Here is a 25,000-nt window from a genome sequence, read left to right on the forward strand (position 1 = left end):
ACCCGTAAATTGTTAAGGAAGGACGGAGGTCTCGGTCTATCAGCCGATAGGAACCAGTAGTTAACGCTAACTTCTGGTTTCTTGTGCATCTTGATTATCATCAAGTCATCAAGTATTTTAGGTGGAAAGCGCGGTCTTTCTCAAAGGAGACAACAAGTAAATTAATCATCATAATCGAAATTTGTTTATTGTGCATGGTCGAGATTACGTAAAAGTAATCTTTTTTTTTTTAATTTATTAAATAAACAAAGTTTTTTTTTTGTCGTCTTTCCTTTATTTGATTATTTTCTAGCTATTACCGCAGCGTCCAAAATGAGCGGAGTACTGGAGCCCACGGGGACGTCTCGAAAGAACTTCACAGCGAAAACACGGTGGAAAAACAGGCCATACCCTCAGCTTTTAAAGCGCAATTTTCATTTCCTTTTCGGCAGAATCTTCAGAACCTGCTTGTTTCCGTATTCAATGCTAGTGGGACGTCTCGAAAGAACTTAACGTCGATAGACAATGTGAATTTTATAAAGAATGTTCCTCCCGGCTCAGCCTATAATTGACAGCTTCAGTCGCAAACCCTCTGTCACTTACGCAACACATCTTCGAGGCAACTTGTTCCTTAAGAAGAGGTATTTTTTTAGCCAAAGAGGCAGTTGAAAAAACAAGGAAAATAAATTAAACAAGTTTTAATTTTCCGTTCTCGTAGTGTGGACTGCCCTAGCTTGAAGATGCCATTACCATGCTCATGTCTTTATATCCAGAATAACGAGGTGAGATCCATTTTACAGTTTGCATTTCCTCAGAGTTAAATACTTGAGTGTGCGGATTATAGCAGAGCATATAATGAGAGGGTAAGTTGTTGTAGTTCTCTCGAATTGTGAATAATTCTGGTTTCCGCTTTCCGTTCCGGATTCCAGATTTCGGTTTCTGTTCGAAATTTTAATGCCGCCCGATTCAAAGCGGGTATCACGTTACATGTGGTGTGACGCAAGTATCAATTACAAAGTTATCCAATACCATCGAGCGGTTGACCACTAACGAGTTACATTGTTGAAGAAATCAGGTTTGGTGCAAGTCATTACCTGACCACACACTACTTCCTATTACGTAACGGTACTTCTCTGCGTGCGACCGTGGCCTTTCCCTTTTTACGATTGTATCCGTAAAAGCGTAAATATAATGAACACTCAAGCAGCGGTGACAAACATAAGAAAAAAACTCATCCTTTGAAATTGTATTTTACTCAACGTTTCGTATATTGCCAAAGAAAAAGAGTATTTACGATGTTTGAGGCAATGGCCGTTTTTATACTAGAGACGCATAATCCGTCCAGACGAATTATGCGTCTCTCATGTTATCCGTCTACTGTAAAGACGGGACGAACTATATGAGAGGCATAATTCGTCTTGGACGAACCTGGGCGAACATTTTTTCTGCGTCTGTTAATTTCGTCTAATATAAAGACGGGCACTAGACGCATAATGCGTCTGGACGAACTTTCCAGTTTAGTGAACTTTCCAGTTTAGTGCGTCTTCGACGCACTAAAATAAATTCTTCGTCCAGACGCATAATGCGTCTTGTGGCCGTCTTTATACTAGACGAATTTAACAGACGCAGAAAAAATGTTTGCCCAAGTTCGTCACAGACGAATTATGCGTCTCTAGTATAAAAACGGCCAATCTTGGCCACAAGTTGAAAGACCGCGGCCGCACATGTGCCTAAAAATACCGGCCTTTTAAGCAATTTCGGAAAGTTTTGGTTCCAAATTCGTTTCCCTTTTACTTTTCGATGCACTTAAACTAACAGCTTCACTTCATTTGTTTTAGAGTTACGTAATGCAAACCGCTCGTAGCACACTCGCCGTCCACGTGAACGTAAGCGTTTGGCTCCCAGTGGGCAAAAGACGAGTTCACGCTCTTGAGTGCATCATGGGTAATCGGGGCAAGATGGAGAGAAATACACCTTTTTCGCTTTGTCCATTTTGTTTTCTCAATACAGACCATGTGATAATACTCAGGAGCTTTGGTCCTTTATTTTGTTCATTAAAATGAGGGCATTCAAGCATGAATATGCCTGCATGCATTCTTTTTAATGTACAAAACAAAGGACCAAGCCTCTTGAGTATTATCACATGATCTGTGTTGGGAAAACAAAATGTACAAGCGAAAAAGGTCTATTTAAAGGTTCGTAAGGAAGTTCAAAACGATGAAAAGTATTCATGATATGACAGAACATATGGTCAAAGGTGCGGCAGAATAAATTTGGAGAGAATGGCTATTGTAGAAATTATTTTATTAAAAAGAGTTAATCCAAAGGCACAAAATTACAGAGAATGCATGGAGATAAAAAAGCAATATTTAGCAATTCCAAAGAACTCATACCAAGTCTAGTTCTTCTCAGTTGTGAACATGAACTTATTTGTTTGGTGAAAGGGACAGTCTATAAAGTAGAGTCATGTACAGAATATTTTGCTTTGAATGTTGCCCTGATTACCCATGATGCAATCAAGAGCATGAACTCGTCTATAAGTGCGACAGAAACTCAAGTACACTTCGCCTTATCGCCTTTTGATCTTCTCAATAAGGGGATAAAACTTGACTTGAGAGCGTACTTCAGCTTCTCTGAAGATACCTCGTTTCTGAAGTTACAAAGCAAGGTACTTCAACTAAACTAAACCCTGTTCGTTTGTTTGTTTGTTATTTATTTTGTTTGAGCAGGTTGAAGTTTTGGTAGCTATGCAGCTGATGTGGACCTGCTATACCCACCCACCCCCCCATATAGAGCGTTTTCACATGACGTCACGACGGCCAAGTTGATGTTCCAAAACAAAGGAAGGGCGGCCATGATGGTGTACCAAACTAATCCCTCGGGAATTGATCTCTATTTTTATGCAAATACTTTCTTTTGTTTCAGTAATCCAATATGGCTACTGGTCACGTGAGTGAAAACGCTCTATACAAACAGAGTTAACTGAATAAAGTGCCATATCTCTATCCCATATCTCTATCCCATATGAACCATGTGAGCGTTGTATAAACGTAACCTTTCCTTGTACTTATACATACAGAGGACAGCCATAACAACGGGAACTTCATCCCCCACTCTTCTCGAATAGTGTGTGGGTTCTGTAACGTCCTACAGGGAACTAATGAACATGGAAGTTATTTGTGGGACGGGACCTCCAGCTTATCGTCCTTATCCGAGAAGACTCGAAAGTCTAACCACTTGCGGTTGTAATTACAGTTATTTAAAGACCCTGAGAGTTGGTCCGGCCGGAGTCGAACTCACGACCTCCCGCACGACCTCCCGTTCGTACTTCACACTCAAAGTCACGGAACTCGAGCATTATTCGCCCTTGTCACACGGCGGCCATATTGTCCCGGGAGACCAAAAAAGCCTTGTTTTACCACGCCAAGCCTCGCAGTGGAAACCATGGGTGTGAGGCTTCGCGTGGTAAAACAAAGCTGTTTTGGGCTCCTGGGACAATAGGCCGCCATGTGACAAGGGCGAATTGAGGCCTTCTCACGCCCCAAAATAAACCTGCCTAATGTCCAGTTTGGGTGACGTTTTGATCGGTCTGGTGTAGACGACAAGGCTAGAAGATGGGGTTAAAAATGAAACTAAATATTTTAAGCAAGAGCCGATACAACGTAGATTTGATTTTAGTCTACGTTGTATCGGCTCTTGCTTAAAATATTTAGTTTCTCAACTTGAAATAACGCCGATCAGATCAAGCCACTGATCCAACGTACACCGACAGGAAAATTGTCCACGGTTGCTTGCTTCGAAACTCTGGAACTTAAAAATGAACCCGACTTCGTGTGAACGTTGTCTGAAGGGAGTTAAATTCAGGAAGTGTCCAAAATGCTTCTAAAATGCGTCTCGATTGTCGAGTTCAAAGTTAGAATGAAATATAGAGTCAAAACTTGTGAAAGGTAAGATATTCGATGTCCTTCAACTCTGGAATCAAAAAATAACGGACAAACGACTCTCGATTGGGGACGGTGCCTTTACTAGGAGAAGAGTGGTTGTTAATTGTTCAAACTTATGTCTCGAGAGAAATTGTCTTCGTAGCTTTCATTTGAATGTTCACACACTCATCATACCTGACAGTATGATATGCAAAAAATGTTGATGTTTATCATGACAGGAAGCGGGAAAAAGAGGGAGCCTGGGAACGTCGTTAAAGTAGACTTTCTGTGTATTTTACATGAATGAAATTGTGAGCAATTACGAAAATGGCGCCTTTCTAAATTACATTTATGTGGAACTTCTCTGAGTTTTTTCTACATGGAACATGTGCGATACGGACATAAACGAGTGGAATGTTCCAAATAGTGATGACGAGCTTGTTAGCTGTCAAGAAGGACATGATCCGGAGGAAGAAATATGGGATATTCCTTTAAAAGTGCTTCTTCTGTACGGTGAAATAGAGAAAAAAGGCTTCATCGAACTAAAAGTGAAAGAGTATAGAAGCGATCCAAAAGAGAATACTGTTCAGTCCGGTACTTTTTTAAAAGAGGGTGAAAGTGAAAGGGCTAATAGTCCGGCTGAAGAAATTACACGGGGCAAACAAATTTCGGACGAGGTCTCTGCCACAAAATTAACCATCGAAAGAGACAAGTGAGTAAAAAATCGTAGCGGATTTCGTTTACCGTTGATCACCCCTTTTATTGTTATCCATGAGAGCAGTTAGAAGCTACTCTATCCTATCTGCTTTGTCAAGTAAAATCTTCTTCGTCCTTACTGCATTTCAGAACACATGAACCATCTGCCTTTGATTACACAGAAGAATCTATTGATGAAACTTCACACATCACAAGGAAAATTCCCAAGACAGGTTTGCTTCACGATATTAGTTTGAGTCTTCACACATTTTTAGTGTTGGGGCTTTTTTTCTTTTTGTTTTTTTTTTCTCTAAATGTATTTCCCTTAGATTAGTTAGATTTATTTTATTTCATTATTTCATTATTTATCCTCTTGTCTATTCTATTAGTCGTGTGTGTGTGTTACAACCCAGAAAATGCAAGCAATAATTTATTGAAACTACACAGCTTGTTTAGTTTATAACTATTCTGAGTGTCTTTTTGCCTGATCAAATTAATTTACTCTGTTGTATAAAATGTTTTCGAATTTGGCAAATAAATGGATGGTGGTTGTTGTCATTCATATAATAAGAGCTCTTTTTACTTCATCTTGCTGAGAAGGAAGTAAGTATAGACATTAACATTAATTTTCTCCAATATATATTCCAACTGTATGAACCAGGCCTATTTGCAAACTAACAGAAAGTGTGCTATCCAATGTGAGGTGATGCAAATGTCAGCTTTCAGACATTAAGTACAGAAATGGATTTATCAACTTGGTTGATGATAATTATCAATGGTAAATTTGCCACGGTAAACAAATTGGGAAACTTAATTCTTTTGTAAGATATCTGGTATGTCGTCTTAGAAACCTTTAGTTTTTCATTTATACACTGATGTTTTTTTAAGGATTTGTTGATTTGTTGATTTCATAAGGACTTTGTTTGCGTTGTTTGGACTATTGACGTACCATTATTGACTGCATATGGTCGCATTTATATCAGACAACTATATGTTCACACTTTCTGGAAGCAAGGGAAACCCCTAAAATGTGCCAGATACAACCATTTGAAGCAGAAATTTTCAAAATATTTCTGGGGAGGATGCCTTGGACCTGCCTACCAGGCAAGGACCAGATGCCTACAACTAAAGCCATCTTGCCTCCTACTCAAAACCATTTTGACTGGGCTGCATATCAAATCAGTCGATAAATCCATTTCTCTGTTTCACCTCTGCACTGACTCAGCATCTCAGTTTCATTACAAACGAAACCCCTTCATCCATTTTCAGTCTTACCGTACTCATTTTAAGGACATTCCCCAGCCGCTTTTCTCCTCTGTTTAGTTGAAATTATTTTACACATAATTTATAGCTTCTTTTTTATGATGATGCACGCTGTTTTTAATTTTTAGAACGGTTTCAAAGGAAAAGAGTTGGAACATTAGAAAATGTCATATCTGATCTAAAAAGATTTAGAGACATGAATAATAAAGATGCGAGAGATTCTGATAACAAGAGCACATAAACAGGAGATGCTGCCCCAACAAATAAGGGTACATGACTGAAAGACAGGATATATGATGACGTTGGACTGCTTGTAGTAATAATAATACATGCATTATTGTTCGGAAATGTTGTATTCAACAAAACATACTTCAATGGGATGGAGATTCTAATGTTGTTAATAATAATAATAATAATAATAATAATAATAGTAATAATAATAATAATAATAGAGCGGTTTTCAATTGAGTGTCGAAAGTAATTAGTGAATTACTTTGGTTTTGCATCTACTTCACTCAGTGATTGGTTCAAAGTTCTCTGGCCACTTTTTCAACCATTCAGAAGTGAAAGCAAAACCAATCATGGCTCGCGCGTGCACATTTTCCCACGCTTTGTGTTGGCTACGTGTAATTACATCAAGTTTTGATTGGCTTACTGGATTGTCTCCATCCTTTTTGATTGGCCAAAGTAATTAGTTTGGTTTTGGTTTTACGACACTCATTTGAAAACTCGACATTATTCTATGTTGTACGCTGTATATATATATATATATATATGTATACTGTTGTATTGTAAGATCTTTGCCACGTATCGAGCGTGTTATTAATTAGTTAGATTCTAAATTCTAAACTTGAAAACGTTTCGCCTTCCCGGCCTCTTCAGTTCTTAATATTATTAATATTAAGAACTGAAGAGGCCGGGAAGGCGAAACGTTTTCAAGTTTAGAATTTAGAATCTAACTAATTAATAACACGCTCGATACGTGGCAAAGATCTTACAATACAACAGTATACATATATATATATATATATATATATACAGCGTACAACATAGAATAATGTCGATATCTAACTTTGCCTATGCAAGAATCAAAGATCTGACTAAGTCATTTGAAAACTGCTCTAATAATAATAATATTTATGATAATAACAATAATAATAATAATTATAATAAGAATAATAATAACAATAACTATTAGAATATACCACGTAACAATAGTGAAGATCTGTTAAGCTGAAACCTTTTACCTGCATGTATAAGCAGGCGAAAAAACCAAAATGTCTTCCTCCAGTAATCAATCCTCTCAGGCCATAAATTATTCAGCTTATGTTGTGCTCTGCAGCATAATAAAATATCCACCATTATTTACTTCCACTTTGGTGAATATTTTTAATAAGTAAACTTAATAAATAATTCTGAGAATAGACCACATTTTAATATACACTGTAATTATCATTATTCACAAACAAAAGTCTCAAGAGAACTTCGGTACTTGCCCCCAGTTGACGAACAAAATCGTCGGGCATTAGACAGAGTAAAATCTGTTAAGTCTCACCCCCAGGGGTCAATAGGGAGCTTACGCAAGGATGACGACGACGCCGCCGCCAACGAGAACGTGGTCTAAACATATTATGTCCCCTTTATTGTAATAAGTTGATTATACAAAATTGCGTGCTCTCATTGGCTCGCTATCTTGGATTATCAGCCAATAATCACTTCGAGGGACAAAATGGCTGCCAGTATTCGTTTTGCCACTGTAAGTGAAGATGATTTCGCATTGAAATGTTTTTTTTCTTCTCTTTTTTGAAATAATCGCCTGTGTATTTATACTAAAACAATTATTTGCCGAAGGCTCAGTGATTATCGGTAAATATTCACCTCGACTTCGTCTCGGTGAATATTCACCGATAATCACTTCGCCTTCGGTGAATAATTTTGTTATAACCTCAAGTCATTCGGAATGGTAAGTGTGTATCAACATGACAGGGATAAAATTGGCATGAACAGTGTGGTTGTTTGGGAAAAATTTAAAATGTTTCGTTAGGTTCTCATGTCCTCTACACAACCTCAAATTTGGTCAATTCACGTCGTTGTCAGGACGAGGACGGCAAATACATGTAAATGTACCAAAATGTAAAACACACGTGGGGTGTGTGCAGAAGTATTGTTTTTGCTAATTAAACCTATTGTTTTGTGGCGTCCTCGTAGCCGTTGTTGTCGTTCTTGCGTAAGCTCCCTCATGTGTAAAAGATGGATTGGATTATTAAGCAAATATTTGTAGCCTTTTATTGTTTCAAATTAATTTTGTGTAAATGGGGATATTTTTATGAACTTGAAAATGACTAATTAGGCTAGAGAATTTGATAGGGCTTAAGACATTTTAAAATAAATACTAGGTGACCAAATTAACATGTAAATATCATTTATCACAAATAGAGTTTTAGAGGGTCTTTTAGCAGTGCTGTACTGTCACCCAATTGCCAACCATCTGGGTCCCAAGGGCACCCTTGAAAAATTGCCCTACAACAGTATTGTTAATAATTTTTTTTACCATTGGACACCCAACGCTAAATTATGATAATTATTGCAGAAAGCCCTTTTGAGTCTCCTTGAGTATTTTCAAAATTTATATTGCAAGTAATAGGCAATCTCATGAATGCAAGTGCAATGTGGTATAAATAAACACAAGTAAATTTTTCAGACTGACAAAATTGTATGAGCCCATTAATAGGACAAATTTACAAGTGCTTGTTTATTCCAAATTCATTAGTATGGGTAATCAAATGGTAACTAGTGAAATTAGGGAATAATATTGCATGTGCATTTTGCCCAAACTCAAATAATTTCCCGAACCTCTTGTATACCATTTGATTAGCTATTAATATCATGGGTGACAAATAATGTTCATAAGATGCAGGTTTTTTCAAACCTGGACACCATTTTGGCACTGGAAAACGTTGCCATGACGACATTGTAATTTCACATGAAATTTTGTCAACCATGTTATTGCATGAGATATCACGTGAAAACTTAATGATATATATGAAACAGAAAGAAAAGGAAGAAAATCAAAACAAGTGCAATTTTGACAGCAAGCGATTTTCTCTCAAGTTCATTCAACAGATCAATAAAATAATTGGACTATTGGTTAAAAGTCATTCAACTGTAAACTTGTTACTAGCACTTTTTTTAGCCAGCCAGAAATGAGTCATTTTCATGTACTTATTATTAGTATTGTAACCTAACATTGGCACAGCTTAAGCTGAGACCTACAGTTTTTTATAAAAGCACATTGTAAAAACTGGTCTTAAAAACCAACATTTTAGGGTTCTACTGGTGCCATTATTAAGCTGCACTAAGATAACTTATTGGAGCTTGGAATATAAGTGGCATTGTTGTGTCACATTTGCAAACTCAAAGCAAGTTTTGAAAGTTTGTACATGTGACGACACTAGTACTAAGGTTTATATCCATGCAGTCACTATTTTTGTACTTGAAACATCTAATGGAAGGAATTTAACAAAAAGTTAATTTAAATCAAGAAAATGTTGTATCAGAAGGGAAAGGGTTTAATAATTAATAAATTTTTATCTGCATGAATAAAAAATTAGTGATTTAATTCTTTTACCCCTAAATTGTCCCTCACTGACAGGAAAATAATTATTGTCTGGCATTAGACAGAGTAAAATCTGTTTATGTCACTCTTAGAATGGAATGGGTACGGTTACAGGTCTTGGTGTTCGTGATAAGAAAGGCCTACAAATGGGTAATTACAAGAACATTAACTGCCAGAATTGAATCTGATTGGGACATAAACAGATATGTCCAGCTGGATTGACCCTAATTACATGCAGTTGGATTTTCAATAAGCGTCACAAAGTGTCCTCTTGCTCTTTTCCCCAACTTCAACATCACTCGTGTCTTGGAATACAAACAATGGGCCATGTCCGAGTTCATGTCTGCTTCTACTTCAAAGCGAGTTTACCGGTAAGTGCGAAGTTTTTCTTATGAGAATTAGTTTTCATTCATATGTAAAGTAGAACTAATTACCATCACAAAAAACTTTGCACTTAGACTCGCTTTGAAGAGGAGGCAGACATGAACTCAGAAATGGCCTATTAACGTGGCACATGTCCCCATAATGTTGCTCTTCAAGTAAAGATAAACAGCTGCTTTTACCCAAAGCTAAAAATAACGCTAACTTACCGGTATACCCTTTCCTTATTGTTGGAAATACTGTAGGGAAGGGACATCGTGTAGAATGTCAAAAATTAATTGGGCGTACATCTAATAGACTGGGGTCATTTCTGGTCATTTTGGTTCTTTAACCCACTGACCCTTAAACTGCCCCCCACCCCCTTCCCCCTGTTTCAATTGATGAGTAAAATCCTCTGGTGTTAGACGATGTAAAATCTATTAAATATCACTCCTAGAAGGCAATGTGTCACGGTTCCCAAATAAAACATTTTTGTTTTTATTGCTGTATAACATTAGGGGTAATGAATGGTAAAATCCAAGACTCACCGAGACCCTTGTTTGCGAATCCAAGACCAAGACCAAAACATGCAAGACTTCACACCGAAATAAATGCAATATAAACAAGACTTCAAGACTCTTCGCAAAGACTGTCGAGATCAGAAGTTTGTGAGTGCCAAGATTTTGGAGGTATCATTTGCCACCCCTAGCATTGACAGCACAGCTTCAGTAAAGCATTACAATGTGGCTTGAATTCACTTGTGTTACCATCATTCTTAAAGATTATGACACACACAGCGCACTGGTAGCTCAGTTGGTTGAGCACCGGGCTGCAATGCGGGAGGTTGTGAGTTCGACCCCGGCCGGACCAACACTCAGGGTCTTAAAAAAACTGAGGAGAAAGTGCTGCCTTTGTAATTACATCCGCAAAATAATGGTTACACTTTCATGTCTTCTCGCACTAATGGAGGGGACTGCTGAACCTATTGACACCTCAAACGCCCAAGGTCAATGCATCCAGTTGACAAGTAAAATCTGTTAAGTCTCACTGCAAAGGGACCAATGGATTACAGGGAACTTGTGAACATGGAAAATAATTATTATTTTGAGAGATGGGGCCTACGGTTTAATGAACCCACGCACTATCCGAGAAGGGTCTAGGGGATGACCTTCCTGGTGTTGTGTATGGGTACTTTGTGAGCGTACGGGTGGGTAGCTATAGCAGGTCCGCACAAGCTGAATAGCTGCCAAAACTTCAACCTGCTTAAACAAATAAATACCAAACACACACACACAAATGTATTTTACTGTGTGTATTCCTTTCTATGTCACAAGTCAGTAAAAAGGTGTGCCATTATTGTCAATTTTGCTATCTAATTGTAAAGAACACAAACACATTAGAGAAAGACTATTGCAAAAATGCAAGTCCTTTCCACTTCATTTTGTAAAAGTAGAACAACTGTGTTATTAGCGTTGTTTATCAACAAAAATCTTTAAATTTCACCATGCATATCAAGTATTATTCGTTAATGTCAAGCCCCTATAAACTGTCAATTTCGTGGGCAAAAACAGCATTTTTAAGGCCACTAAATGCCTCCTAAATATTTTGAAAAATTCCATTTCATTGAAAAATGAACAATCCTTGTGAAGAAGAAGCTAATTAATGTCCTATGAAAGATTAATATCTCTGCTCAAACGTGTACGTCCCATATCATTATTTTTTAACATAATGATAATATATACACCATAATAATAATATTCACCGTACACAAAAGAAGAGTTGACAAAGCTTAAGAGTTCTAAAAAACCACCAACTTCTTGGTTCTCTTGGGTGCCCACTATTCCTCATATTAATTTTTGGTCTCCATTTTCCTCATTTATATCATACTGTCCCAACACAGCAAGATCATGTGAAAGCTCTGACAACCAATCAAGTACATGTGAGTTTTGGCTGCTGAACACAAACGCCTTAGGTGACTCACTTTTTTAAACACTTCAGCCACTTCAGTGCATTAATTTATTAGAATGGATAAAATAAAAATGAAGCAATAAAACTTCTGGGTAAATTGAGGCCAGCATGCAAAATTTCATCTACTTTTTAACAATCTATAATCAGGCCCTCTCTTACAATAGCCTTGGTTATTTTTTAATACTCCTTGTTTAAGTATCTAACATTCTTTAAAGGAATAGAGAAGGCATATTATAGATTGGTTATTCTCTTTTTTTTTTCATCAAAATAGAGCTCTTAATATATTTATTATTCGATCCAAGCAATTAACAGAAGTTCTAGTCATCTCTTTATGGATGAATTGTATAGGGCGATATTGCCCAAGAAACCCAATAGAAACAAGACAATCATTTCAATTGGATTGCCACTGGCTTTCTGGAACTGCATACATGACTTTGAACATTGCAAAATGAATAACCTCTTTCATGTTTTAATCTCAATTAAAACACCAATATTTACATCTCCAGTCTGTATCTAAGAGTAATTAAATTTGTGCAACTTCCATCTCATCATTCTCAAACAAGTTTCCCTTTTTCAGAAGAAAATAATTCAGCATCTCTCCATTCCAGATGTGTGATCTGAGGTCTAGTTTGCAATGTAACAGGGAATGCACAACAATGAATGGTATCCTGAAAAAAAAAAATACACCATCGTATATCTATTGGTGAATCAATGGATGCTTTTTTCCTTACTTCATGATTCACAAATTTTCTTTTATTCAACAACCTTCAATAGAAGTCTATCTTCAGGTGATAAACCCGAGAACAATATTTCAAACCTTTTAACCATCCAAATACATGTACTAAAGATTCATTGACTTCACTGAAAATCCCAAAACTTTGAATTTTCTCACGTGAAACATTGCATTAGAAATTTCAAAATTTCAAATGAATCAATGGACATGTAGTGTTAAATTAACCAATCCAAATGTCTGTTCTGCCACGGCCACAAAAGCATACACTTCTCAAATAAAAATGTCTTTATAGAGTTCTCAACAACAGGGGACATTACTAAACAACGAAACAGTGAAACAAAGCATCAAAACACCATTTATGACCCCACCATACATTGAATACTAACCGACAAAAGGTTGGATTTGAGATTAAATATAGTTTTAGGCCTAACTAGGCCTAACACGTTATTGCTCCTAAGTAACTGAGATTGAGATTATCGATTCAGATTAAGACTGAGATTAGGAGCAATAACTTTTTAGGCCTAATTAGGCCTAAAATGATGTTTAATCTCAAATCCAACCTTTGCCAGAGAGTATTCAATGTATGGTGGTGTTTTGGCGCTTTGTTTCACTGAGGGTTGGATACGCCTAATTAGGCCTAAAAGTTATTGCTCCTAATCCCAGTTTTAATCTGAATCCATAATCTTAATCTCAATTACTTCTAAGGTGCAATAACGTTTTAGGCCTAGTGAGGCCTAAAACTATATTTAATCTCAAATCCAACCTTTGTCGGTTAGTATTCAATTTATGGTGGGGTCATACATGGTGTTTTGCTGTTTCGTTGTTTGGCTGTTTACTAATGGCCAACAACAGGTGTGTTTGCTCATGGTACTACCTGTCGGTCGAGGCAGTAAAAAGTTACTAGTGCTGTTGAATTAAAGTCGTGATAGTTGTTGCAGGGATTTGTGCAAATAAATGCCCTGACCAGCACCATCTGGGTTATAGCTCACAAAATGATCAACTTTTCTAAGAGGTGATGCATCCAAAACAGAGTTGGTATGCACCCTACAGTGCACCAATGCTCAAAAAAGAGGGTGGGTAAGAAGACTTGAATTAAATCAGTCAATTATTATTAATCCAAAAGTAGCTTAAAACCTCTATTCTTGGTATTTAACATCTCTCACACACAGAAGATAAATAAACCCGTCAAAAAAGGAAGTTCCCTGTGTACAATAATATAAATAAGCTAAATTAGCGAGCTGTATTCAGACTACAGTACGACCCACTAAATTTAAATTTTGATAAAACATTCTGTAAAAAGTTTTTTCTGTCGATCGTTTATGTTACATGTTAAAACCATTTGAATCTTGCAAGCAACTATAATCTCAAAAAGCCAAAAGATTAAATCTTCTTTATTCATTTTTCTTTTGGATTTTGAAGTGGCAATCTTTGTGGCAGTTGAACCTTCTGCTTGTCTTCAACTAGTTTCCTTTCCCGCACACCCAACTACAACTGTACCTCAGAGATATAATAAAATTTAATATCTTACTAACCTCGTTTTTCTCAGTCCGCACTGAAAGTTACAGATCCTTGTTTTTTCCTGTTGATTTATGGCCCGCATGCTTTGCACTTGGGCCATAATCAATGGAAGAAAACTTGGTGCGTAACATACATTATGGACCTCAAACTTGGTTAGTAAGAGGTATATAGTATGTTACTTTACCCAACCAACATAAATTCTACTACAAATGGATAGAAAGAATTTAATATTATTGCTACTTAATAAATACCTAGCTTTCCTCCTCATGCTTTCTAAATTAAATTCTCTACAAACCCTGGAGCCTGTGTAAAAAAGGAGAGTTCCACTGTTAATAAAACAATATTATTGTAAAATTCATTCTTGGCAATCCTTTTTTATTAGTATTTTTTATCACTTTTCAAATAACAGTGTCTTCTTTTTTTTCCTTTTGAATTTTATTTTTGAGCAGGTGAATAAAATTCAGTGCTGTAAATACCCAATAACGCAATAGATGCAGTATTCGTTTTTGTACCAGAAACTAGGCTGCCCTTTGTTGAAGACTTAAATAGTAGCTTTTTGTTTCCATAAAATAAGTTCGAATCTCACAAATTGACCAACCTGTATAGTGTTTTGATTTCTCTCGCCTTTTTGTGAAGTGAATGGATTAAACAAACTTTCTTCAAAGGAATCTGTGCCATTTATGCTATTGGAGAAAGGATTCCCGTTAACCTTGCTGTGTGATAAATTGTCATCTGTTTGTACCAATTCTAATGGGAAATAAGTGAAAAAATATATTGCAGTCGACAAAAACAATGCGCAGTAATCAAAGACAAGAAAATTGTATAAGAGGCAGCGTGGCTTAAGCTGAAGTTGTTCCTGGTAATCCCTTGTTCTATTTTGAGAAGAAAAAGAAGATAGGGATCGGATGATGACGTCATAACACTTGTGACATCATTTCTGATGACATCATATTGCGTCTTTTCCACAAAAAGAAAGTACACTGTCACAATACCCAGGCAAAAGTCAAAAAACGTGTGAAAAAGATGTCACTGGGATTGCAACATTTGATTTGATTGGTTTATTTCCGTCCAATCACATTGCTCAAATTACGATCTGTCAATAGCAACGCTTCCAAAAATGGTTTATTGGAGTTTATGAGGAATATAAACATTTGAATTTTGTTATTATCGATGTTAAAATAACTCAAAAAACACAAACTATTTGAAATTTTATTGTTGTGAAAATCGATTCTCACTAGAAATGACAAACTGCGGCGATTAATTGGGAGATTTCAGATCATAATCTTGAGGTCAGGAGATTTTTGGTCCAAAATCTACAGTCTCCCGGATTATCCAGGAGAGTTGACAGTGCTGCTTGTAAAGCCCGATATGGCATGGCCATTACTTTCATTTAATAAAAGTGGAGTGCCTTTCAATAATCTTTATAGTAAATTAATGCATGTGATGTAATGAAAACAAAGCATTGTGTACTTATGAAAATAGATACTCCATTGCAAGAGCATGAATTGCAATAATTTATTTCTTTTTACTAGTGTCAATACCATGTATATGGTACATCAATTTTGTTTAGCATGCAACAGTGCACAAAAGGTGTTTCTTTCTTCTGTTTTCAGCAGATTGAATTTATTAAATGGTTCAACTTTGACACAGTCTACCCAGAGCAATTGTGCCGCAATTAAAGTCTGGTGCGCATTTAAAGAAATGAAATATCCATTTATTCATGTTTTGAACAAGGTACTTGGTTCCACAATAATCTTTCATTGAGATTACCATTTGCGGGTGATGGTGAAAAGACTGGTGACTTTGGCGATGTTGGTGAAGTTGCTGACGGTACCAACGGGAGGCTTCCGGAACCTTGTCTCAGTCGATTTGCTGCTTTAATGCTCTGCTTTGTAGGTGGAGGAGGTAGAGCTTGAGGTACCATGCCCTTGGGCGTCGGCTTGGATGCAGACTCCACCATTTGTTGGGGCGAGAATGTGTTTAAGTCTGGAGATGATGGAGGACTTTCTTGAGACTGTGCTTGGTTTGGAGTTGGAGGTTGTGCAGTGATCCCTGCAAATGGGTCAAAGGTCATCTCTTCGCCAGCTGTCTCCTGAAGGACTGATTTTTGTGCTTGAGGAACTGGTGTGACGGCAAATCCTCCAAAGGAACCAAGGAGATCCAATTGATCTTGATTAGGCTGAGTTTGGTTGGCCTATTAAAATAGAGACATTTCAAAAACCAAACAATGATGTACTTGGATTGGACTATGCAATTTGGGAGTTAGGATTAGCACTCGCCTTCTACCAAAGTGTCCAGGGTCGATTACTGGACATGTCATCATGTCTAATGGGTTTGCTGGTTTTCCACTCTTCTCCCAAAGGTTTATCTGCCAATATGGTTTTCTCCTCTCACAAAAGCAACATCTTAGCTTAGCCGCAAAGATCTGATCTTCCCAATTAGTAGAGCCCTTGTGCTCTGCTATTTAACTCGTTCCTTCTCAGTCAATCCTCCACCCATTGACCCATAGGAGTGAGTCTCGGGCAGATTTTACTCTGTCTAATGCCAGACGATTTTACTCCTCAACTGGGGGTGTCCTAGGGCGTTTGAGGTGTCATTAACCTACTGACCCCTGAGGAGTGAATGGGCTAACCTCAAAATGATGATGAAGTTGATGATGAGTGTATACATTTTTACCTCATTGGTTCCATTACTTTCTGGTGCACCCTGCTCGGCAGCAAGCTCTAGCTGAGCGATTTTCCTCCTTAATGCTTCTTTTTCTTCTTCTGCCACTTTGATTTTCTCCTCCATCTCTGTTAATTTCTTCTGAGACTCAGGATTAGCAGACTTCTTTTCAAGAAACCGCCGGTAAGCCAAGTCAAACGCCTGCCCAACTGTTAGGGTGAGCTCTTCTGCCTTCAACGTAAACCAAAAAATAGTCGTCAGGGGTTTCATTAGAAGCTATTTACCGGCAATATACCACCGTCTATGTTGTCAGAAATTTGCCTCACTACCGGCTACTCTGCCTTGATTTTCACTCAGACCTTTCTAAAAGACAAGAGTGACCAATGCTTACATTGATTAGCCTAGGCTTCTTCTTCAAAAGTTATTGAAACCACTGAGTATTAAGATACAGTATTAGTTATATTAACAGTGACACAGATTACCAAGGGTAATTTGATTTTACGTAGCTGAGATTTAATTTCAGTGCAACTCCTTCTAACCATTTTGCAAGTGATTGATGTTTGAATGAGTTGCATTTATTAACTTTAGCAATTTCTGAGCAAAACCTCTGACTTTATAGTTCTTTTTCCCCTAAGACTAGAGGTTATTCTTATAGTATTAGTAAAGGCAGTAGAAACCCATCCCATTTACACCTTTAAAACCAATAAAACACCAAAATATCAAAACAGTAAACACTAGATAACAAACCATTTTCTCGCATTCAAACACATAGCATGTATGCTGTGGAACTCCTGAATCCTTTGCAATGAATGCAAAAAGCTTTTTGTCCCGCTTGTCATCTGCACAATAGGATATGCGGTGAAGAGGATAAGAATAGATCTCCTCCTGTTACAGAAATGACATATTAATCTTGCTACTGAAGAGGCAAGCAAAATTATACCTCTATGAAAAATTCTCTCTTCATACAATCATAATACTATTACAGGTGTCGAATCCCTTTATGCAGAGTTACATTTTGTATTTTGAGTTATAAATGTACGACATTTCTCACAGCATAATACATATATATTTTATATATTTAACAAATAGATGAGCCCTATGTTTCCATGTGTCTGTTGAGTAACAGATCACAGAAGACATCAAAATGTGACACATGAGGCAATACTTCTTTTTTGTTACTACATTTTGACATTTTCTGTGATCTATACTGAACAAATGCACGGCAACATGGAATCAATTTGTTTCACATTATAAAGAATTAAAGACTTTATGATGAAGTCAGCTATGTGACTGTCCTCTAACAGATCATACATGTAGGTGAGAACCAGTCAAAATGCATATATTATTAATGAATTATTGAGCTTATTATATAATTGTTCAGTGATAATTATTAATAAGATGCATCCCAGTATTGTTAAGCTCAAAATGATGTGCAATATTTTTCAAATTTTGGTCCCTAATAGAGCTGTGTTCATAAAAATGAACAATCACCATAACAATCATTAAAGGATAAGGCAAAACATTACAAGTATTTTTATACCTCATACACAGATGAGGAGTTACTAATGTGACTCATTCACACCTAACAGTCCAGTTTACAGCACTGATCACAAACCTTATGGCCCAAACACATAAAATTGTAATGTCACTATTAATGAAACTTGGGTGCTCTGTCTGGATCATCAGCCAAATTAAGTACATTATATCATATCATCATCATCATATATCTTTATTTACCCTCGGATTTTTAGAGTAGCTTGGTGTAGCTAATATCTCCAAGCATTTACCCTTCCAACCATGATACATCACAGAAGACAGACCACAACACTGGGAACTACATGCCCTACAGCTTGTGGATATAAATTCTGACCATTGCCATGTCAAACTTTAAAGTAATAATACAAGTACTGTTAACCAAGTTTTCATGTGTACAAAAATACCCATTAACTCAAGTACCTTGGTTTTGGCTTCTTCTATTTTTATGCTATCGATAGAAATCTTGACTTCGACTTTCCGCAATTTACTTGCTTTTACACCAGCTTCACTCTTTTTAATGTGATTAGCAAACTACAAAAGAATGGAAATTGAGAACCAAAGGTTATGCCAAGTGCAACAGACAGTATATACACATGTACATGTTGAAGATATCACTCTTCTTTAGCAAATTCTATTATCATTGAAACATCCGTCAATTTTATTTCTGCAACCTATCAAAAGGAACATTGCTGTTCCTCGAAGCATTTGAGATTACAATGTTGTCATCCAACAGATAGATTGATAGATTTTATTGAAAACAATACATGGCAGCCAAGGGCTGAATTGCATACTGTTAAAATGTAAATAATAAAAATTACCTAAATATATGATAATGCTATATAATAAAGAACTATTTCGTTCAAAAAGCTATTTACAAGATCTAAAATTAATTTATACCGTATTTATATTTAAAACTTGACTTAATAATAAAACTACTTCTTGCGCGTTTCGTGTTTATTTTAGGAATGTCAAATTTGCATGTTCGTCGAAGCGAATATTTGCAGGCCTGATGTGAAGGCGGCAATAATGCCTGTAGCCTATGATCTGAATCACTTAGGATCTCATAGAAAAGCGTGACAACAAATTTAGAGATGATGTCTACCTTTCCTCCTAACATTCCATTCACCTCAAAAATATACATGCAATAGAAACAACACACTCATTTTCCAAGTTTTAGCTTTCCTGGGTTGATGTCAGTTGTGACCTTGGAGGGGAAACAACAAATGCTGGTTATTAAGATAATGACTTGTAGGTCACCTGGCAGTGGTCAATGTACAGAGTAAACTTTTAACAAGTCTTAATTACTTACACGAACTTTCTTGATAGCTTCCCTCACAACTTCGGTGCCTTTGGCTTGAGCAACCTCTGTAAATCCCAGAAGCTTTATAAATTATGAAACAACCATAAAAAAAATGATTAATATAAAAAGAAGTTGATCCCCAAAATTCTTCAAGGGATTGAAGATTGTCAACATTAATGTGAAAATTATTATTTTTTCATTTGCATTTGTGTCTGATAATTTAACTTGATGGTCAATGTCCTCCTGTTGTTTCAACTTCAATGAAAGAAAAAATCTAGCAAAAGAAAGTGTCCTGTATCCTTGAAAATTTTACTTATAAGAAAAGACGGTTGTCAAAGTACAACCGTTTTCAATTTGCGTCGGTTGTAATTTACTGTAAATGCAAATTTTAAGCTTTCATGTACTAAAATTGAGCAGTTAGAATGTACTTCATTCGCTGAACTCTTTCGGACAAGTACGTACCTCACGTTATTTTCTCGCATAATCGTAACAAATAAAAGAATATTGTTCCATTGATGAGGATCACGTGTGTACAACAACAAGGCTTTTCGAAATGTACAACGCGAGTTAAAATTTGGCTTCAAGGCCAGATTTAATTAAGCGACGATTAACAAATAATATTTCGCTCTTTTTGTTCCCGAAGAAAGCCTTTAGGCATTTTGAAGCAAATTAGCACCAAGGATTGCATTTAAATTGAACTATATACATGTTCATTGACACATTAATTTATAGCCAGATTTTTGGTGCTCGGAACAAGGAAACTTCGGATCAATTTGCAAAAGGGGTTACGTTTTCTAAAGAGCTTATAAATTTTCTTCTCATCAGCCAAGGTTTCTGATGACAGGACATTTAATCTCCTTTGTTTGGTGGCTCGACACGGTAACGGCAAGCGACAATAGCTGGATCAAATGCGAATCAACCTCAAGAAGATCGCATACGTGTACATTTTAAGAACGGAAGGCAACTCATTTAGCAAAATTGAGAAATAGACGCGCATACAAATTAGAAATCGTGTCTTCATGCTGAAATATCATAATATGCCTTCGCCGTTTTGGATAACGCTTGAACATATGCGGTTGGTGCACACAACATTTTGCCCTTGGAATTCAAATTAAAATCCACATGCCGGCGGCGAGTAACAACAATTTTGGAGAAGGTTACCTTCACAGAATATATTACCGATCCTTGCTGTAACGCTTCTGTTGAATGCAGCCATTTCCTCTGCGTTGAATTCTCTATAAAACGAATCGTATATTGGTGGACGTTCCAAGTGATTTTCAATCAAACATGAGAAACTAAATTCAAAGAAATTAAAGAGTAGCTTCAAAACACGAGTAGAACTCGTTTTACCTTGAGGTTTGCCTTTCTTAGATGCCTTCTTCAACACCGAAGCCATACTAATTCCTCTCTTTGCGGAGAAAAGGCCTCAACTTTTCGATTCGTTCTTACACAAGTCGCACATGAGATCAAATCCTTCAAAGGAACCCGAGAATTCGATATCCCAAAGGTTGTAACAATATTTGTTTATGTTCTGCGCCTAATCGATCAGCGGTATTTTCAGTAAGACTATATGCTGGTAGTGTAAGCTTTATTCGTGACGTCTACTTCCTCGTTCCTATCTGACTCGTCTATGAGAAAGTTTGGCATCCTTTTTGTTTGGCAAAGTAAAAATTTATTATGTATTAAAAGATACCTACGATAAATCGACAATTCCTGCCACTGTCGACACACTGTATGTTGGAATTTCTCGTTTTTAAGTCGGAAGTACAAGAAAAGAACCTAAGTCTTAAGTGATTCTTAGGATTTATACGTAATTGACGTCTCAAACTAGCACTCAACCATCACGCCCTCATTTCGAAGAGAGGGAAAGAAATGCGTATTAGAGACTGAGACCGAAATGCAGGACTCAGCAAGACTTAAGACGATCGTGATTGTCTTTTTACTTAAAACACAATAGCATTTCATAAATATTTCAAATGTTCACGGTTTTCGGTTCAATCTCTGAATGTTTTTCTGGAAGGTGGGGGGTGGGGGGGGGAGGTAATTTCTTTTATCTGAATCAATCTAATTAAATTTTAAAAACAACTTCACGCATTGTGTACGAAGAGGGGTTAACTTCCTGCTTTCTTGTACCTTGCAGTACCGGGCCTCTTGCAACTGAAGTGGTCCTGCCTATTGCATATGGCTCAATATTGCGAGTCTTATCAATGGAACATTGAACGTGTATGTCATATTCGCCCGCACCATGCACTTGCGACGGAGGTGACGGCAACGAAAAGGCCACAAAACATAATTTAACACAAAATTTAATTTCGTGCGGCACGCGCTTTGCCACATATATTTCAGGTAAAAAGTGACGACGCCTCGACCCTTCTCCGGTCATTTTAAGGACGGTGCCTACTATGGTTATTGCGCATAAGTTCTACGCATCTCGAGATACTCGGATTTCCTATCGGTGATGCTCACAAATACAGGGATATTTTTGCGCGGTTTAAAATTATGCAGAGAAAGAAGATCTTTGTAAGTACTATTGATAGTCAGAAAGAAAATTGGGGACAACCATGCATGCATTTTTCAGAGATAATTAAGCTTCAATTTGAGAAAGAACGCCATGCGTGGCTTTGTATTTTGAAGATTTTTACAAATATTGTTCATGAATTATCTCCGAAAAATGCGTGGTTGCCGCCAATTTTCTTTTTCGATTTCAATAACACTTGTTAAGGGCTACATTTCCCGTATAATCATAAACCGGGGCAAAAATACCTTTGAATTAGTAAACACCGCCCTTAAGGTCCAACTCCAATTAATTCCAAGTTCAAGTTCATAAAAATTCCCCATATAAACAAATTTGAAACGATTAAAGCCTAAAGTATTTGCTTAAGGATGGATTGGATTCTTAAGCAAATATTTTAGACTTTTACTGTTTTAAATTTGTATATATGGGGAATTTTTGAAAATGACCGTACAACGGTCGAAACGAAGTCACTTTTTATCGCTTGTTTTTCAAGTAAATGTTAGTGTTTTTATTTCGTGGATAATGATGAAATACTAGGATTTTCTTTTTTAATTGCATCTTCACCGAGCGCAATGAAGATATCTACTATATGCGACGATGTAGGTGTCGTCATGGTAACTGATACGATTAGCCAAAAAAGGCGAGTTTCCCCTTCATTGTAAGATATTCTGTTCTCTTCTACATTATCAACATTCTTAGGCCTCAATTTGTTTTTCATAACTTTCAAATCTTGTTTCATGTTACACAACATAAGTGTTTTTAGCACTCGAACGGAATGGATATAATTGAGGAAGAGGTTTACGGCAGTGCAAATATTTTGAGCTGGCGTTTTCGGCGACGTCGCCGCTGTACATTTTAAACTCATTACATAACACCAGTAAAGTGGAATGACTACCCCATGTGCAACAATATTTAGGCGTCGCCTGGAAACAGTATTGAGCAAAACTATTTATACAATAGACTGCTGCAAAATTAACTGCCTTTTTCCTGTTTTTCACTTAGTTATTGTTGATGCATCAAATTATATTGACGAGGCTACGGATAAACTGAATTATTCATTTTTCATACCAAAGAAAACCTCTTCCGTTTAGTTTTCCCTTTTAAGAACTATAATTAGCCAGTTTTTCATGAATTAGTAGGATCTAGCTATGTGTTTTCGTCTACCAGTCCCTCATATCGAACAGCTTCAGTTAAAATAAAGAACTGCCGGCAGTTTGTTTCTAAAGAGATTCGTAAGTTGTGCACGCTAATTATTTGCACTTCTCATCTGATATTCTCAGAGGGTATTTGATTTGTGGCGGACCGATTCGCAAGCCAACATTACGCCTCATCTTCCGCCCTAAAATCTATTGTTTATTCTGTTTGCAGAAGAGGCTTTGAAAGAAAATGTAATAGCATTGTCACGGATCGATGTGGAAGGAAAAAAAGGTAAAAAGGGCAATAAGATTCTGGCTCGGCGGAACAGGGGAACAAAACACAAATCCTGTTTGCAAATAAACCAAAAATAACCAAAATTAAACTTCATGAACCCCTACGATTTAACATTGTTCGCGAAAGAATTTTACAATAAACGAAAACTCTAATGTGGTTGAAAATGATCGTTGTCGGAAAAAAATATTGTGTGTGATGGTTCTCTCACAGAAAAGCGGCTCTCCTTATTTGGCAAGGTTTTATGATTAGAATCTCTTTCGGCTTGACCTTCTTCCTATGCTGGGAGATCGTTTGATCGGGACTTGACGCAGAAGGGCGAATTTGCCGTGGCCCTTGCGTCTCCGGGCTCCTCTGCAGAGCTAGAGGTTTCTGGAGAAAGAAAACGAACTACTCGGAAAAGCTTGGAAGAGAGAAAAGGTAGGCTGGAGCAAATCCTGCCACAAAACTGCTCTTATATAGCATAGGCCTCTTTTCTAGGCTTTCTTTGTTTATCCCTGTATCTCCTTTCGTTTCCTTTCTCCCCGGTTGCAGCTCGTTTTCTTCTCATCTATCCCCCACCTGGTAGGATAAAGAGAGCATTGTCCCCATTGAATGCTCCGGGGTCACCAAAGCATAGTTTGACTCAAAGGCAACAGTACTATGGCACTCAAAGAAAATCAGAAAGGTTAGAGACTTTCGAGGAACGCGCATCAGGATACAAAAACATTCTCGCTTGGAGGAAGAATACTTTATTTTACAAGAGACACAAATAATTACAAATTACTCATGGCCCTCAAAGATGGAATTAGCTAAATGCTTACTATCAACTAGGAAAGTTTCGAGAGGTGCATCAGAACGTAGAACTGAATTATTTGGCTTGGAAGAAAAACACTTTCACTTTCCCATGCATATGAACCATGTGAGCGTTAGCCCTACTGATGGAAATGGGCCCACACAAGGACAGAGAAAAACTCTGATCAGGGTGGGAAGGCCAATGCCAAGGCCAAACCAAAACCACCCTGTACCAGTCAGAGTTTTTCTCTGTCCTTGTGTGGGTCCATTTCCATCAGTAGGGCTAACGCTCACATGGCTCATATGCGATAGAAATCTAGCACTCCACATTACACTCTAATCAGTTAATTTTGCTCTTGTAAATAGCCAACTGGTTTGTCTCCAGCCAGTTGGGATTCTTAACAGTTGTTGTTGTTGTTGTTGTGTTCCCTCGTTTCCGTTGTGTTTCAATGGCCCTGAAAAGCCCCTATGGGGAGCGGTCAATTAAGTATGTATTGTATTGTATTGTATTGTATTGCATAGCTTTGTGTGTTTTTCTTCCGAGTCTCCAGTATACCTTCCTCTTACAAATTAGCTTATTCCACGGGCGATGGCGGCCTATGTGAGAATACTCAAAAAGGTATGAAATACGCGTTCCTCGTAATATGCTTTTTCTCCTGTCCGGCTTACGTACGAGATGGAGTTAAAAGCTCCGTTATACCAATTTTACAAGACAAGCTTGTGATGC

At 37.2% G+C, this 25,000-nt stretch overlaps 3 protein-coding genes across 4 annotated transcripts in view; 1 reads left to right on the plus strand and 2 right to left on the minus strand.

Annotated features, from left to right (window-relative positions):
• Nucleotides 1–4,223: 4,223 nt before the first annotated feature.
• LOC137967945 (PAXIP1-associated glutamate-rich protein 1-like) lies at nt 4,224–6,679 on the plus strand. Its single transcript, XM_068814545.1, has 3 exons — nt 4,224–4,614; nt 4,749–4,831; nt 5,990–6,679. Exons 1-3 carry the CDS (start codon nt 4,289–4,291, stop codon nt 6,100–6,102), a joined length of 522 nt encoding a protein of 173 aa, XP_068670646.1. The 5' UTR covers nt 4,224–4,288; the 3' UTR covers nt 6,103–6,679.
• A 4,445-nt stretch (nt 6,680–11,124) lies between these two features.
• LOC137967939 (PTB domain-containing engulfment adapter protein 1-like) lies at nt 11,125–21,109 on the minus strand. The gene is made up of 10 exons (XM_068814541.1): nt 20,907–21,109; nt 20,718–20,791; nt 19,566–19,637; nt 18,677–18,787; nt 17,468–17,605; nt 16,733–16,951; nt 15,827–16,250; nt 14,655–14,803; nt 14,308–14,359; nt 11,125–12,473 (listed from the first exon to the last, which is right to left on the minus strand). The coding sequence occupies exons 1-9, from the start codon at nt 20,950–20,952 to the stop codon at nt 14,330–14,332; spliced, it is 1,263 nt and encodes a 420-aa protein (XP_068670642.1). The 5' UTR covers nt 20,953–21,109; the 3' UTR covers nt 11,125–12,473; nt 14,308–14,329.
• Nucleotides 21,110–24,214: 3,105 nt separating this feature from the next.
• The window catches only part of LOC137967938 (deoxyribonuclease-1-like), a 15,968-nt gene continuing 15,182 nt past the window's right edge, over nt 24,215–25,000 (minus strand). For both annotated transcript variants that reach the window (XM_068814539.1, XM_068814540.1), the window contains exon 10: nt 24,215–25,000. This exon is cut by the window's right edge and continues 429 nt beyond it. In XM_068814539.1, the coding sequence (XP_068670640.1) occupies nt 24,939–25,000 (62 nt within the window). In that variant the 3' untranslated portion in view covers nt 24,215–24,938.

The sequence above is a fragment of the Montipora foliosa genome, chromosome 8 (assembly GCF_036669935.1).
Source record: "Montipora foliosa isolate CH-2021 chromosome 8, ASM3666993v2, whole genome shotgun sequence".
NCBI lineage: Eukaryota > Metazoa > Cnidaria > Anthozoa > Scleractinia > Acroporidae > Montipora > Montipora foliosa.